At 35.0% G+C, this 16,666-nt stretch overlaps 1 protein-coding gene across 2 annotated transcripts in view; it reads right to left on the reverse strand.

Moving 5' to 3' along the window:
* Window positions 1-16,666, reverse strand: part of Spata16 (spermatogenesis associated 16) — a 232,536-nt gene that overhangs the window by 198,674 nt on the left and 17,196 nt on the right. The window contains exons 2-3 of one of the 2 annotated variants that reach the window (XM_087186515.1): window positions 16,382-16,424; window positions 1,602-2,231 (exon numbers count right to left, since the gene is read on the reverse strand). In XM_087186515.1, coding sequence (XP_087042641.1) covers window positions 1,602-2,213 — 612 coding nt within the window. In that variant the 5' untranslated portion in view covers window positions 2,214-2,231; window positions 16,382-16,424. The remainder of the gene's footprint in view (window positions 1-1,601; window positions 2,232-16,381; window positions 16,425-16,666) is intronic. The other variant, XM_004834609.3, reaches the window with a different exon arrangement.

Consider the following 16,666-nt stretch of genomic DNA (forward strand, 5'->3'; position numbering starts at 1 on the left):
AGGGAAAGAGTGAGGGATAGGGGGGGGGGGGCACCCTGGGTTTTATGGAAAACTGATATTTTTTTCAGTCAATGCAAATATCTTTTGCTTCTACCAAAACTTAATTTGGAGACTTTATAACATCATTTTTTTTATTTTTTGTTTTTTCTTTTCTCAATGCCAAAATGATGATTTTTCTCTGTCTTTCAAATTATACTTTTAACTCTCTTCTATTGGCCAAAAGAATCAGCCGAAAATGGCTCTGGCAGAAATGTATGAATGTGCGGGCTTCACCATGCTGTCTCTCTTTAGCATCATTTCTTTGGCCAGAGGCTGCTGGACTCTAACTCATAGGAGAGTAGAGGGATTTCTCAGAGACTGGTGTGTAGCCTAGATTTCTTGGCACTTATTTCAACATTTAGAAGTTTACCTAGTGAATTGCATTTCTTTTATGTGTGCAGATGACATTTTAGAAGAACAGAAATATTTATAGATGTATCTATTTGTGTGCCACTTCATCACTTCGTATCTATTCAGGCATCCTTTTCTGTGCTTGGTTTCTTTTTAAATATTTAGGGGCAGTGCTATCTGGTATTTCCCATTAACAATTCATCATAGATTTAGTCATTTTAACCCCCAAATACAATGGAAAAAATACTTTGTAAACCTCCATTAAGCATCTCATATTGACTCCTGCCCTCCCTCAGACCCCCACAGTGAATCTATCCCTCCTTTATGTCACCTTTATTTAAATGTTTGCTGGCTTGGATCCTTCACTACACTGTTAGAGGAAAGGAACCAAGCCTTAACTCATTTTTTTTTTTTTATATCTCCAATGCCTAACAGGTGAACTGTGTTTTTTTAAATTAATAAAATACATGGTTACCAATATTGCCAGGCACTGGGACTTCGAGTTACACACCTTAGTTCTTCTATATAGGTTCAATGAGTGAGGAAATGGAATATTTTTTTTGTCATGACTTATTTTGTGTTCTAGTGGTGATTCTTAAGATTATTTTATTCCATAGGCTATTCTCATAAATACTGTTGACAAACTGCTTGTAGATACAAAAATAATTATTCATAAGTCTCACTAGAATGGAAAGGAAAGTGAAATTTTTCAATAAAGTAAAATGAAGTTAGCTATCATGTATAAAGGATCAGCCCATGCTAAAAATGTGAGGATGGTTGTTCACTCATGAAGACGACATACCAAAAGGGAACAATTCATATACTCATTAACTGCTTATTTCTACAGCATCTATAGTTTACTTAACAACATTGTACTAAAACTTTATGGCTTTGTATACAGGTGTACAACCAAATTACAAAACCAACTGCATTTTTATATATGTTGCCATTCACTACTGGGTTTAGTAACAGAGAAAAAGCAAGAGGTATGCTTTTAGAGTTCTTTCTAGATGTCAAGTGCACACAAGGGTATTAATTTGCAAGCATATCTTATTTGCTTTATGCACCTTTGGAACTGTGTAATTTTGATATTAAATATTTTCACTCTATGATCACTGATCATTACGGTACCATGAGAATTACTCAGTATAATTGAAACTTTCCATTCCATAGCTTCTTGTCACCAATTTATATTTTCTTTAATCCCATACCTCAAGTGCTGTTCTGAACCGTCCAGCTGCCACACCATATTTCTTTTGTCTATAGCAAGATCTGGCATCCTTTAAGGCTACCTGAAGCCATTTGTCAATCTGAGGCAGAGAGCTGAAATTAGGTCCACTCAAAGGGTCCACTATTTCAGCAGCTGGGCAGGTTGGCTGAATCCCAGTGGATGTGAAGGGCTCTACAAATTCATACCTTACGTCCTCTTCATCAGTGTAGACCAACTTCATTTCCACATCCATTACATTCTTCAAAGGAATGTGAGGCAGAGCCATGGTGATTAACTGATTGTCAAGTTCTATTATTTTTGCCTCCTTCTTTACAGCTGGCTTTTCTTCACCTTCTGCCTTCCGTTTAAAGGCTACTTTCTGTAAATCATTGTTTTGTTTTTCTTTAGTGCTCTTTCCCATTTTTATTATTTCAGTTGTGATTTCTACTTGTTTGTCTCCACAGTTTTTCTTAATCTCTGGTGACACTTCCAGGCTGGTAGGTGAATTTGTTAAGGTGGACATTTTCTTGCTTGTTTTTACCTTTGGAACAAGCTGGTCATGACAGACTCTCTTCACTATATTCTCCAAATTTTTATTGCTTTCTGACTCCATTGGCCCCACCCAAAGACCCTGTAGAAATGAGAAGAGGGAAAATGATTAAAACAATACTTTGAAATTCTAATGGTTTATTCTATAGTCAATTTCATTTGCAATACTGGTTTTTTCATTACAAGTATTTATCACCTTGAAATAAAACTGTATTTATATGAACTACTGACTGTTTTATTGGGGCAATATATGTTTTAATCTCAAAACTCACCAAGATAAAAACTTGCTCAAAACATATCTAGACACTGTTTTAAAAAATAATCTATAGCTGCGCAACATTGAATGAACATTTTTATGAGATGTCCAAAGTCATTGAACAGGAAAATCCTATACATAGCCATGGAGTTAAAAAAAAAAACACAAGAAAACACAAGACCTCTCCAAATCCATCTCTATATTAATTTCCTTAGAAAGGCAGGTGGTCTAGAACTCATTATAAACTACACTGCTAACCTGCATAATAGACTTGGAAGTCTAAAGAAACCACAGCTACTTCCCCAAAAAGCTTCCAGAAAAGTGAGCACAATATTCCTTGATTTGTTTCTTCTATCAATAATGAAAACCTCAAGTTTTAATAGCTTTAAAGACAACTGCTTTTCAGAATAAACTTTAAAGCAGAACATGACCTTCATCCTCTCAGTAAGATGGTGATGCATAGTCACCTTGAGTTTTTGTGTTAATACTTTTGTAACAATTGTTACAAATAATACCTTGTATTACATGAAGATGAGGCATTTCCCTAAAGTATTAATGCTCCATATATATGCCTTTTGATTCAAAGGGTTTTACATGCTTACTCTGTAGATTTGTTTCAAATATAAAATGTGCTAAAGTCTAATAATTATTTAGCATAGTGGTTTCTTTTCTTTCTTTCTTTTTTTTTTTTTTTTGAGAGTCTCATACCTTTCATATTCTGTCCTGGAAACAATTTTGGAATAAAAGAAATAAAGTTCACATTTTGCAAAGAAACTAAGAGACAGAGAAGTAGAGCTGGTTAACCACGGTCACATTGTTGGTGGTTGGCAAAAGCTTCCCATTCAGATTGCTATTTTCTCTCTGGTGCTGCCCCACAGTCCCTAGCCTGAGGTAGTTCCTCTACAGCATGTTGTTCTTCAGGACAGATAAGAGTAGCTTTGTATTAGACCACAAGGAAACAGAAAATACCAAGGAAAAGCAAAGTATAAATATAAGAGAACAATGAGATAAGAGCTAACATTTGTGTCTCTTTTTATCTACAAAGATAACCTTACTTGAGTTGCTTCTTACACATTATTATTTTGTTATTATTGCTAATTATTTTCATTTGTTTGCTTGAAATATAGAAGTTTGCCTGTGGAAAATAGTTAAAACACATTCAGCTGTAACCCAGTAGATCTCTAAGGAAAGTAACGGAAGAAACCAGACTTTACCAATGACTCTAACCTTTGAAGCACTTTCTCCCTCCCAACCTTTGTCCATATGTGTCCATAGAAAGAGGTTAAGGTGATACGTTAACATATCAAAAAAACTACTCTGAGAGTCCATAGAAACATCAGATTCTAATAATTCAAACAATAGCTATCTAGAAATCAATTTGCCAAAGTTATATAATAGAATAATTATTTCCCCAATGATTTATATAGAAATAATTGTTGTATTTCTATGGGGTAATAACACCAAATGATGATTTTTTTCAGTCTATGTTGTGCTCATCAACATAGCTCTGAACCATAGGCTCCACCAATACAATTTTACTTTGAGCAAGGGCCTGTCTCCCTTTCCTCTCTTGGAATCATTGTTGGCATCCAATGTATATTTTGGACCACATATGGCTACCTAGGGATGTGAGGGGCAACTGTCTTGGTCATCATTCTTGTCTTGTGTATGTTCTTTGCCTATATGATTTGGACTGAGTAAATATTAGCTTCAGTTCTCTAGTTCAGATTTCTGCTGGACAGACATCTGAATATTCATCTATTCCAATAAGTTTCCTTCAGGAGAAGTAAGGCAACTTTTGAAATTTGATTCAAGCTCAAAATATCTGGTTTTAAGGATCTCTGGTTTAGGTTCATTCTCACAACAGATTAAGAAAATATGAGCAAATGCTGGTGGGTGGATGGTTCCAAAAATTTCATGGTATCTCCCAGTTATCTTATCTGATACAAAGTATCAGAATATCTTTAGTTGGCTGTGGTTAGTAGCTTTTAGTATCTGCAGCAGGATTATCTGTCTCTGCTGCATTTATTTTATGCCTTCAAAGCTTAAATGTATATTTATTTTTGTAACTATTTCTGCAAGAGGATAACTTTTCTCTATCTTTCCTGTCCTCCATTCCTCTGCGCATTTTGTCTCCAAACTCTGTTTACCCCAAATCTCTTCCCAGTTGTCCCCCTCCCTGTGGCTTCCTCTCCATGCAAGAAGGAAGGTTTTGTTGTTTTAAGAAGCAGGCTTCTAAGTACAGTACTTCTGCATTGGTCTTGAAACCTTTCTGTAGACGTCCTCATTTTGATCTTCAGTGCAAAATTCACACAAGAAACAATAACAGAAGGGGAAAAAGTAAACATAGTATAAATATAGCATTTGAAGGGGCTAAATATGTAAGTAAATGTTTAGCTTTCAAATACTTGGAAGTTCAATTATCCAAAATTAATCCAAAAATAATAAATCCCTCCCTTCCTAAATCAAGTATACCTATCAGAAAGTCTACAACATCCTAAATGGACAGTTTGAAAAAGCATGGCCAAAATCCACAAATATTTCACAGAGTTAGTTGCAAATTGGTTGACTTTAATTTCAGGTTTAATGTATGTTCTTTATAAAAAATATTGTGCGTAATGATGAATTGTGGAAATGCTCACTTATAGCTTTTCTAAAAATTATAAAACTTCATTTAAATAATCTGGAATTTAAGTCCTTTCATCAATGTATCTTTCCCTTACTTAACAGTCTTGTAAAGTACCTCGAAGTTAAATTGCTGCACTCCTTGTCAATTCCCAAACATTCTCATTTTCACCATATCTATTAAGAATTTCCCATCATTCTATTCCCATCTCATTCTACTTGTTCAATCCTAAACAGAAGTTATCCATCCCCACCACTTCGGAATACTACAGCATTTATAACACTTATTTTTCACTTCACAGTTATGTCCAGATAACTTTTTTTCCAGTAAGCTCCCTAAAAGCAGAAATGTGCTTTACTTTTCTAAATATTAGCTCAGTGTTTTGCGTAGAACAAGCATTCAATAGACGTTGGTCAATATGAATGCTGTTAGTCAAAGACTAATTCTCACATTTTAAGAGAAACAAAGTTGGATTTTTTTCTAATGGTGTGGCCAAAATGTTGAAAAAGTTGTTTCTGAGAAGTTTTGCTGGACTTTTTGTTTTGTTTCAAATTTGATCCTGGGTAAAGTACATTTTCTTTTTTGATAGTTCAATTGAATCATGTGTTAACTAGATTTAAGCTATCAACGTTTTCACTCTTTTTAGTAGTCATGTTGATTAACACGATTGTATGCAGTATTCCTAAGGCACTGAGCTAGACTAATCATTACTTCAATAAAAGAACTTTTAGAGAAAAGTATTGGACAATCATTATGTATGTCAAAGAAGTATTTGCTGATAATGTTCTGTAAAAATGTCCATTCTTTAATTTAGAGGAGAGCACTGTAGAACTGATTTTCTCACAGAGACAGGGCTTTAAAATATCTCCAGAAAATATTGATATGAAACAGAACAATCTCGAAGGCTTTGTAATAAATATAGATACAAGAAACAAAGAGAGGTTAATGTTCAATCATTTCCAGCAAGTAACAGTTTTAAGCTTATTCAGTGGATTTTGAACACATTTATTTATTTTTTTTCTTCTATTGTCTCATCAAGCTTTCTGTTCTATGTGGGAGCTTCTGTTGCTTCTGAGACTCAATCGGTAGTTTACATGGCTATTAGTAACACAAATTATTTATTAGATTTTCACTTGAAACAGGCAGTTCAAACATGGGCAATTCAGGAAAAGAAAATTCTTAAAAATGTGCTCTCTGAAACATTCAGCATCACAGTTGCTATGGTTTTCTTCCTTAAAAAAAAAAAAGATCTAATTTTAACTTGCTGTTAAATGTAACCAGAGACACATTATGAGGAAAAATACCTTCCTTGTTAGTCTACCAGTACACGTTTATATTTTTATAAACACATTAAAAAATCTTTCTTCAATTTAATAAACATTTATTGAGCACCTAAAGTGAGAGCAAGCTACTTCACTAGGTAATGTGAGAGAAATTAAAGATGAGCAAGACAGGGTCTTGGCATTACAGTGCTTCCTGCTGCGGTGTGAGGGTGGAGGACAGGCAAAGGTGATGCACTGATAAATAACTTTACACATGGCAGACGCTGTTCGACTAGACTGAACTGGCTGAGAGGTGGAAGGGTATTCACGCTCCATTTTCTATACTGATATATAGTTTCTTCAGAGCCGGCCCTCAATGCACATTTGCTGTTAGGGTGAATGCGTAGCTAAGGTGCTACGTACTATTTACTGCACTGTGGTAGCGGTAATGGACGGGCTTCTGTAGAAACACGGGACTGATGCAGTTTCAAGATATTTAGGAAGGACGTTTTAAAAAAGTAGAATAATGGTCTTTACTCCAGCAACTTCTCTTTTCTTTTATCCAAGTACCCATAAGAAATGGTGCCCCTTTATAAGAAAGGAAAGGTAAATTTGACTCACAGCGTTTGTTAAGAAATTTAAAAAAATACCATAGAGCATTATATACAAAATAATAATAACAGGTACTCTCAGTTTATAAAGTTATCTCACTGGATTAACATATTTGTTTCTCACAACTCTTTTGCATAACTATTATTAGTCTTATTTTATTAATGAATAAACCAAGAGTTTGAGAACTTGAAAGAGGCCACCAAGAGAACTTATCAGACCTAAGACTTGACCATACAACATTTGAGTCAAATTTCATGACTTTTGTACTATAAAATAATAAATTCTTCCTCACTGCACCCCTAGTTGATGGGAATTTGTACTCTCCTTAATGTAAAAACGGTTCTTTACACATTTTATAATGAAGTGTTTATCTTAACTGTTATTGTAACAGGTGAGAATCCCGATTTATGACTAAATTGAACATACAAACCAAATTTGTTGAGAAAGCCCTAGTAGCTTTTAAATGTTTTTAAAGAGCTTTAGTTGCAAATATAATTATGGTACTGCTATATTCTAGTAGTCATTAAATTCAGAAAAAAATGATATGGACATAAAACTTCCACATGAATGGTTTCCAAGGACTTCAGACTTAAAGTTGTCAAACCATTTGCCGATCACTAAATCACCAAATGGGAGTAATGTCATTAAAGCAACTATGCTTCTTTGTACCTAGTACACTGTGAACATTTGTCACATTATGTCAGAGAGAACATTACAAGGGCTACTTTATCATAGTATTATGTAATGGAAAGAGCATTCATTTTGCAGTTGTAAGAAAGGTTTGAGTTTCAGGTTTACTATTTATTAACTGTACATTGTAGGAGCAGTTATTTAGCTTTTCCAAATATTATTTTCCTGCTCCAGAAATTGGGAATGATTGGATATGTGATTCATGACAGAATCAAATGGAATGATTTACATAGTGCCATTTTGTAAGAGAAGATGTTTGGTAATTCTATGAACAGCTCCTTGAAAGTGCTCTGCTTCTTAAAACTAAATCTTTGTCTGTAATCGATTCCTTTCCGCTCTCCATGACTTTGCCCTTGCAATTGTCACCTTTCCATATTATCAGTTCTCTTGCTATTGGGTTAATCTTGTTGATACACATGCTGATCTAGCAACTCTTTTTTTTTTAAGAAAAAAAAGAAAAATCTCTCCTGACTCCTCATGCTTCTTACTGCTACCATATGTCATGGGTCCTCTCCATTGCAAAAAGTTTAAAAGTAGTTTTCACATTCTCTTTCTACTTTTCCTTCTCAAATTCTTTTTGAGTATTCACTTCTCTTGAGGCCTAACCACTTCATCATGGTCACTCTTTTACCAATGACCTTCATATTTCCAAACCTAACATACCCTTACGTTGCATTTGCTGGAAGTCATGACAGTAGCCCTGGCAGTTGGCACTTATTAGTGGAACACATTCTTCTCACCTAGAATGTCATGCTCTCCCAATCTTCCTATTACAGTACTCACTACTCATTATATGTCTAACAGCTTGGCTCTTTGTCTTCTGTTCCACCTGTGATTTCAGTCTGGGAGTGTCTTTTTTTCTCCAATTATATCCTTTCCTTAGGGAATCTTTTTTTTTTGTGTGTGTGCTTGCGAGGCAGGCAGTGGAACCATCCTTAGGGAATCTTGACCAGTCCTACGGCTTCAAATATCATCACAGTCTCCTAACTTCTACTGCTACGATTTTAGTTCTTATATGCTCCTAAAATTCAAAAGTATATAGTCAACTGTCTATATGATATCTTTACTTTGAATGTTTAATATGCATCTTAAAATTAAAAATTTCAAAACATAGTTCTTAGTTTCCATCCACTCAAATTTTTCCTCTCCAGGTCTTCCCATTCCCAGAGCATCCACCCACATATACCCAGTCGCTCCAGACAGGACATTCCAAGTACCCTTGATTCCTATCTTTCACTCAGCAACCATCCTATAATCCATCATTTGTACTCTTTCAAATATCTGTCTCTATCCATATCCATGACTGATGGCCTCCTCCAGATGCCAGGATTTCACACCTAAATTATTGCAATTGCTTCCTCACATAGCATTCAAAATCATCCTTTAAAATGAAAATCAGACTCTATCTCATTCTTGTTTAAAACTTTTCAGTGGCTACCCCAACACACAGAATAGAATACAACTCCTGATGCCTCTGCCTCCTCTGAGAATTCATCACTTACCCCCTTGTCCACTGTGTTCTGGCCACTTAGCTTTCATCTTGTTCAACTAAACACAATCATTTCTACCACAGAACCACTATACTTTTGGGGGCTGGAATGGTCTTTCCACTGCGTGTGTGTGTGTGTGTGTGTGTGTGTGTGTGTGTGTGTTGTGTTATTCAAATCATAGCTGAAATATCTGTTCTCCCTAAAAAGCCTTTTCTGAGGAACTTAAGTAACCAACTCCTAGTCAGATATCTGTTTTAATCTCTACATGCTACTTATCACAGTGGTATTTACTTATGTATATTTTATCCGCCAGAATATAAACTCAGTGAGAGAATACCTTGATGTCTACTTTACAGCTATATATTCAGAATGTGCTCAAGACAGATTAGGTATACGATAGATATTTGTTGACTGGACAATTAGGTAATTACATCTTATCTTATTGTATAATTAATAAAGAGTTCAAAATTATCTATTGTCACTGTACCACTTTACATTATATACTTTTGGCTTGCTCAAAGTCATCTAAATATGTTACTTTTTACAAATTAGTTTTGCAATAGGAATTTTCTTTAGGCACTGTGACATCTTTTCTTTTTCTCTTTCTTTCTCCCCCCACCCCCGCCTTTTTCTATTTCCCTTCCTTCCTCCTCCTTCTCGCCTTAGTTTTCATTTCCCCCTATTTTTGGTTTGCTACTGCAAGTTAAAACTATTTACAATGGACCTACCTTAGTCTCTTTAATTTAAATGTTTGTTAGGGAATAAATTATTTCTTTGATTTTTTTGTCAACATAAAATGTGGCTTATTCAGCACTAAAGCCTTCAGGAAAATCTGTCCCTTTTTGGAGAAGAGATAATGGCACAACTTGCTATCATTCTAGGTGTAGTCCATGAGGATATAACTACTTTTCTCTGGTTCTTAATCTAATTTGATATAAGAACAATAACTTACATCTGTGGCAGGAACATGAGGGTGGCATAAGTAACGCTTCAGTATACTGCAGAGACCTTTGGCAACATTTCTTCTTGAAACATAAACGTAATCATTCTGTCAAATTCATGAGTAGTTGGAGACAAAGTTCAAATCTTGTTTCAAATGTTTCTTTGTAAACATTGTTGTGTCCTTCCATAAATATGGTCAAAGCTTTTGTTTACTTAAGAAACTGAGACTTTGGAGATATGTAAAGAAAAAAATATTCCTTTAACCTTGGTCAACTCTTTAATTCTGCTGATAAAGTTCATGATTCTTAGACTTTCACATTTTATTTCTCAGACTTAGCCAGGAATTGGAGAAGAGTAGAGATGTGATAATTTCGAGGATACTCTTATTTCCTTATATTGAAGATAGAGAAATGAAGTCTCAGGTAGGTAAAGTGATCTGCTCATAGTTACATAGTACATCAGACTTTATAACCATATCTCTCAGCACTTACACATTTTTCTGCCTTACTTCACTACCTCCCACCACCACACACAAAGTAAATTGTTATCCCAATTGACATTTCCAAGTGGAAAAACATGTACTGGACAGTTTGGTGCTTTGCATGCAGAGACTAAGAAAATTAATGAACAGTAACTCTGAAATGAAGATTTCTTTCATTTTAAATTGTCTTTTGAGGTATTTAACTAAATTTTCTCAAAACCAGTGTAAGGTTTAATCTAACCACAAGTGGGAAATGCATTCTTTAAAAAACACAACTTTTTCTCTGAAATAATTTTAAATTTACAGAAAAGCTGTAGGAATAATATCAAGAATTCAAAATTGTTCTTTACCTGTATTTACTGATTTTAAACATTTTGGCTACATTTGTAGTTCTTTCCCTTATAGGTATGTGTGTGTGTGTGTGTGTGTGTGTGTGTGTGTGTGTACGTGTGTGTGTTTGTGTGTGTGAACATATATGGACAAATACAGCACACATATACTTATAATAATTTATTCAATCCATTTGAAGGTAGGCTGTATGAATCATGGTTCATTGCTATTTAGTACTTTAGTGCACATTTCTTAAGATCAGGGTTACTTTGCTATTGTAACAAAATACATCTATCAGATTCAGGGATGTTAACTCTGATACAGTACTATTGTCTAATCTACAGTCACTAGTCCCACTTCATCAGTTATTTCAATAATGTACTTTCAGTATTTTTTCCCTATAGGATAAGATCAAGTCAGGGATAGTACACTGAATATACTTGTCTTTCTCTCTTGTACTCTAGAACAGTTCTTCAGCTTTTCTTTGTCATCATGGCTTTGCCATTTTTGAAGAACATGAGTCAGCTGTTCTATAGAATCTAATTCAATTAAATGCTTCCTCTTGGTTACATTTAGGTTAAACATCCCCCATCAGTATGATGTGTTGTTCTTGGGATCTTACATTTGGAGACATGCAGAATTTCTTTGGTGATATTCATTTTGATGGCTTAGTCAAGATATTAACTAACTTTTCTAGAGCATAGTTGCAGGTTTTTCTCTTACAACCTATACATAATCTATGGGAAGATTCTTTGAGACCAAGCTATTATTCATCTCCTCATCAAACTTTCCTCCCTCCATTTAACCATCCACTGATGATTACTGCCTGAACAAATCTGTGATGATTAGAAAACAGTGGCTTTCCTTCCCAACTCATAGTATTAATAGAATATGCTCAGGTGGACATCTGGCCAACATGAAAGTGTCTGTTAAAAACATGCTTAAATGACTTTTTCTGCTACAGTTTGTTGTGCCTTGATTTTATGTATTCTTATTTTTTAAGAAGTAAAACTTGTGGTCTCTCCCCATGTGCTATCACCAGCAGGACTGTGCCCCTTGGGCCATCAGCAGTGGGACCTTCCCCATAAGCCATCAGCAGCAGACCACCTGTGAGAGTGATGGCCAGATCCAGACAAGGGCGGAGAGCAGAAGGACCATCATTCTGAGCTCCAGAAGATGGCAGAGTGGTGAGCAGCAGAGAAAGGGTCTCTTTGGCTTGTTGAGAACTGAAGCCCACCAGGAGAGCACAGAGAGTCACTGTAATAAAGGTGGAGCAGACCACAATGGTTAGTGAGTGGCTGGGATCAGCACCTCCTACAAGAACCCAGACTTGCTGTGGGGCAGGGGCAGTTCAAACCTGGGGCAGAACCACACAGAGTTTAAACCCACAAAAGGTCAGGGAGCTCAATTTTGGCCTCATAGACAGAAACTAGTCTAAATCTCAGTAGACTACAGCTGGCTCACTGAGATTAACTGACTCAGATCTGCATGCTGCTGCCCACATTGTCTACCAGCATTATTAGAGACACACCTTGAAAGGAATAGTTTTTTTCTTTTTTCTTTCTTTTCTTCTCTTTTCTCCTTCTCCTCCTCTTCCTTTTCCTTCTCCTCCATTTCTCTCCTTTCTTGCTTCTGTTTTTTCCCTATTTTGTTTTTTCTTCATTGCTCTTATTTCTGTAAGAGTGTGAATACAGTCTCTAGTTTTCCTGTTGGCATTATTTTGTTCTGTTCTTTTTTCTTTTTTCTTTTTTCTTTTAGGTACCAGGGATTGAAATTGGGACCTTGTGCTTGGGAGGCAGGCATTGGAACCACTGAGCTAAATCTCTGGCAGTTCTGCTCTTCTTTTAGTTCCTTCCTTCTCTCTTTTCCTCCCATCTTCACCAATTTCCCAAAGTTTACATAATCTTCCTGTGTTCTCTAGACCTATTTTTAACCCTTCCCTCAACTTCCTCTAAGTCTTCTTCCCAGGGTAAATTAGCTATACTGAAGGGGTTATTTACTGCAAACATATTTCTGGTTTGTCCTTGATTTTAACCACAAGTCTAGTTCATGTGGTTAAAGGTGACAGATTAATAGTTACCACAATTTCTCATTTTCTAAGCTCTGTTTGATGCTATTGTTGATGTTGATTGTATTACTTTGGCCAAGGTGATATGATTCTTTTAGTCAGCTGTTCTTCCTGATATTCCAAAACTAAGATTGCCTAAGGGTCATTTCAGATTCAAAACCCTAAACCAGTTATACTTAGAAAACACCCCTGGGGAGTAGTCATTCCCTAAGTGTTTTAAATATTAGCAATAAAGATACTCACAATGAGCACTATACAAATATCAACCCAGGAATTAAACCAAAAACATCAACAACAAAAAAATAAAAATGAGCAGACAGATAAACAAGACACAAACTCAGATTTTCAGCTGACCAAAGGCAAATTCAGGGGGCAAGAGGTGGAGCAATCCAAAACCAACCATTGGGACTCACTGAACTGGTAACAAGGGAAATAACAAAACAGATTAAAGAAGTTCTAAAAAAATGAAATCAGTAATAATTTACCAGATAACTACAGAGATTGCTACCAGAACAAAAGATATGCTTAGTGAATCTAGAACAGATACAGATTAAAAAAAAAAGAGCTTAGGTAGATGATGGATATCATGAAAGGCCAGCATAGGAAAGAAATGCAAACCATGAACACCCAGCACTGGAAATAAATGGAATCCATGAAAAAGTTTCAAACAGATATCCAGGAGACTAAAAACTCCACTGAAAGTATACACAGCAGAATGATCTAATGTGAGGACAGAATATCAGATATAGAAGACAGAACTGTGGTTACTGATCATGAAAAGAGCGTTTTCTTAAAAATAGCAAGGGATCATGAGAAATCAATCCAGCAGATGCTAGATGATGTAAAGAATAACATAAGATTGATTGCAGTCAATGGAAAAATAGGAGATAGCGCAAATGTCATAAAAAAACCTGTTCACAGAAGTAATGGCAGAAAACTTCCCAAACAAAGGAAAAGAATTTGACGTACAATAAGTGAGGCATACAGGACTCCAACCAGCCATGATTAAAAAAAAAAAACTACACCTAGGCATACAATAGTCAAGATTCCAGAAATCCAACAGAAGAACAAAATATTAAAAGCAATTAGAGAAAAGAAACAAATCACAAACAAAGGAAAGCCCATCACAAGCACAGCAGATTTCTCAACACAAACTCTCTAGTCTAGGAGAGCCTAGAGTGAAGAATTTCAACCCCTAAAAGAAAACAACCTCCAACCCATATTGATGTATTCTGCAAAACTATCTTTCAAAATCAAGTGTGATACTTTCATGACAAAGAACACCTGAGGAACTTCTTGAATACCAAACCAGCACAACAAAAAATTCTAAACAACACCCTAGGAAAAGACAATGAGGGTCACAACCCCATGAAGCCCAGCAGAGTGAATCTATCAGGCAAGACAAGAAATTAAATGGAATATGGAAAAAAGTAAAAAAAGAGCCAACAACAGGAAAATATTAGATGATAAGTCAATACATCTCAGTTATAAACATAAATGTTAATGGTTTCAATTCACCAATCAAAAGAAATGGACTGGCGGAATGGAACAAGAAGCAAGATTGAACAATATGCTGCATACAAGAAACACTTAATTCAAAAAGAAATTCATACCCTGAAAGTCAAAGGATTGAAAACAACACTCCACAAGACAGGAACCTGGAAAAAAAAGGGGTAGCTATCCTATTTGCAGACAAAGTAGATTTCAAACCAAAACTAATTGAGACAAAGAAGGTCATTACATCCTTGTAAAGGGTACAATCCAAGAGGAAGAAATGATTAACATAAATATATAAGCACAACATACTAGTGCATCCAAGTATATAAAAAAGATATTAACAGACATGAAAAATCAAATAAGCACTAATACAATAGTAGTGGAGGACTTCAATACTCCAATGTTACAAAGAGACAAAAAAAAAAATCAACAAAACACTAGAACTGAACCAAACTTTTGAACAAATGGATTTAATAGATGTCCACAGAGTGTTTCACCCCACAAAACCAGAATACACATTCCTCTCAGGTGCACATGAGTCATTCTCCAAAGCAGACCACATGCTAGCTCATAGAACATGTTTAAGTAAATGCAAAGGAATTGAAGTTGTCCCCTATATATTGTCAGACCATAGCTCCATGAAATTGGAGATAAATAGCACATGGAAATTGAATAATACCCTCCTGAACAACCAATGGATCACAGAGGAAATTAAGAAATTAGACAGTTTTTACAATTAAATGATAATGCCAGTACAACATACTAGAATTTATGGGACACAATGAAAGCAGTCCTATGAGGAAAATTCATGGTAGTGAATGGTCATATTATGAAAACAGAGTAAGCTCAAATAAACAACCTAATTTTGAACCTTAAGCTTCTAGAAAAATAAGTCCAAGACAAACCCAAAGCTCATACAAGGGAGGAAATTATAAAGATCAGAGCAGAAATCAATGTAAAGGAGACTAAGAGAATGATACAAAAAAATCAATGAAGCCAAGAGTTGGTTCTTCGAAAGAATAAACAAAATTGACAAACCCATAGCCAACATTATCAAAAAAAGGAAAGAAAAGACCCAAATTCATGCAATTAGAAATGAAAAGGGTAAAATTATAATCGACCCAGCAGAAATCCAGAGGATCATCAGTACCTACTTTGAGAACCTGTACTGCAATAAGAAGGAAAACGTAGAAGAAATGGACAGATTCTTAGATACATATGAACTACCAAAGCTGAACCAAGAAGATATAAAAATTATAAACAAAGACTTTGTATCCAGTTTTTCCTTTTCTTATATTTTTTCTTTCCTTTCCTCTACCCCTTTATACCTTTTCTTCCTATTTCACATTATCAATTATACATTTTGATCCTTATTTACACTTTTAGTTTCTTTACACTTTCAGTTTTTCACACCAGAGAAACTATTTGGTATTTACACGTGTGTCCTCTTTCTTTCACTTAAGAGTATGGCCTCAATCTGCTTCCATTTAGATATAAATGTCTCTAGTTTCTCGATCTTTATGGCTTTAGCTATTACAAACTGTGCCGCTATAAATATGGTTGTGCAGAGGGCAGGCGAATGGGGAAAAAAATAACCAAGATACACCATGTAAAGGTACAAGTTCCCAATGATGAATGCAACTGCATTGTATACCTAAAATGTACAAATAAATTTAATGAAAAAATAGTATGTTTGGTTAATAAAATTTAATTTTCATGAAAAAATAAATAAATAGAATCATTAGACAAACTTATCGACATGTTTTGTCATATATCAGATTAAATAAATTTCTAAGATCTTTGGGTAACAAAATCTTAAACTTATACAAAATAAATTTCTTTAATGGAATCATTGGATATCTAGGTAAATTTCTAAATAATGGATCATTACAACACAGATTGTTGAGAGCAACTTTAAGAAAAATTCTAAACAAACCAATATCAATTAATGAAATTGAAATCATAATTAAAAACTTACCAACAAAGAAAATCCCAGGTCATCATAGCTTCATTGCTGAATTCTACAAGAAATTTAGAGAAGAGCTTATGCCACTACTTCTCAAACTCTTTAATGAAATTGAAAGGGAAGCAATACTCTCAAATTTATTCCTGGAAGCAAGCATTACCTTGATTCCAAAAGCAGAGAAAAACCCAACTGAAAAAGAGAACTACAGGTCAATTTCTTTAATGAACACAGATGCAAAAATCCTCAATTAGATATTGGCAAACAGAATGCAGAAGATCCGCAAGATTATATACCCTT

The sequence above is a fragment of the Heterocephalus glaber genome, unplaced genomic scaffold, assembly GCF_053883595.1.
Source record: "Heterocephalus glaber isolate CG9 unplaced genomic scaffold, H.glaber_assembly_v1.0 deba00001504, whole genome shotgun sequence".
Classification (NCBI taxonomy): domain Eukaryota; kingdom Metazoa; phylum Chordata; class Mammalia; order Rodentia; family Bathyergidae; genus Heterocephalus; species Heterocephalus glaber.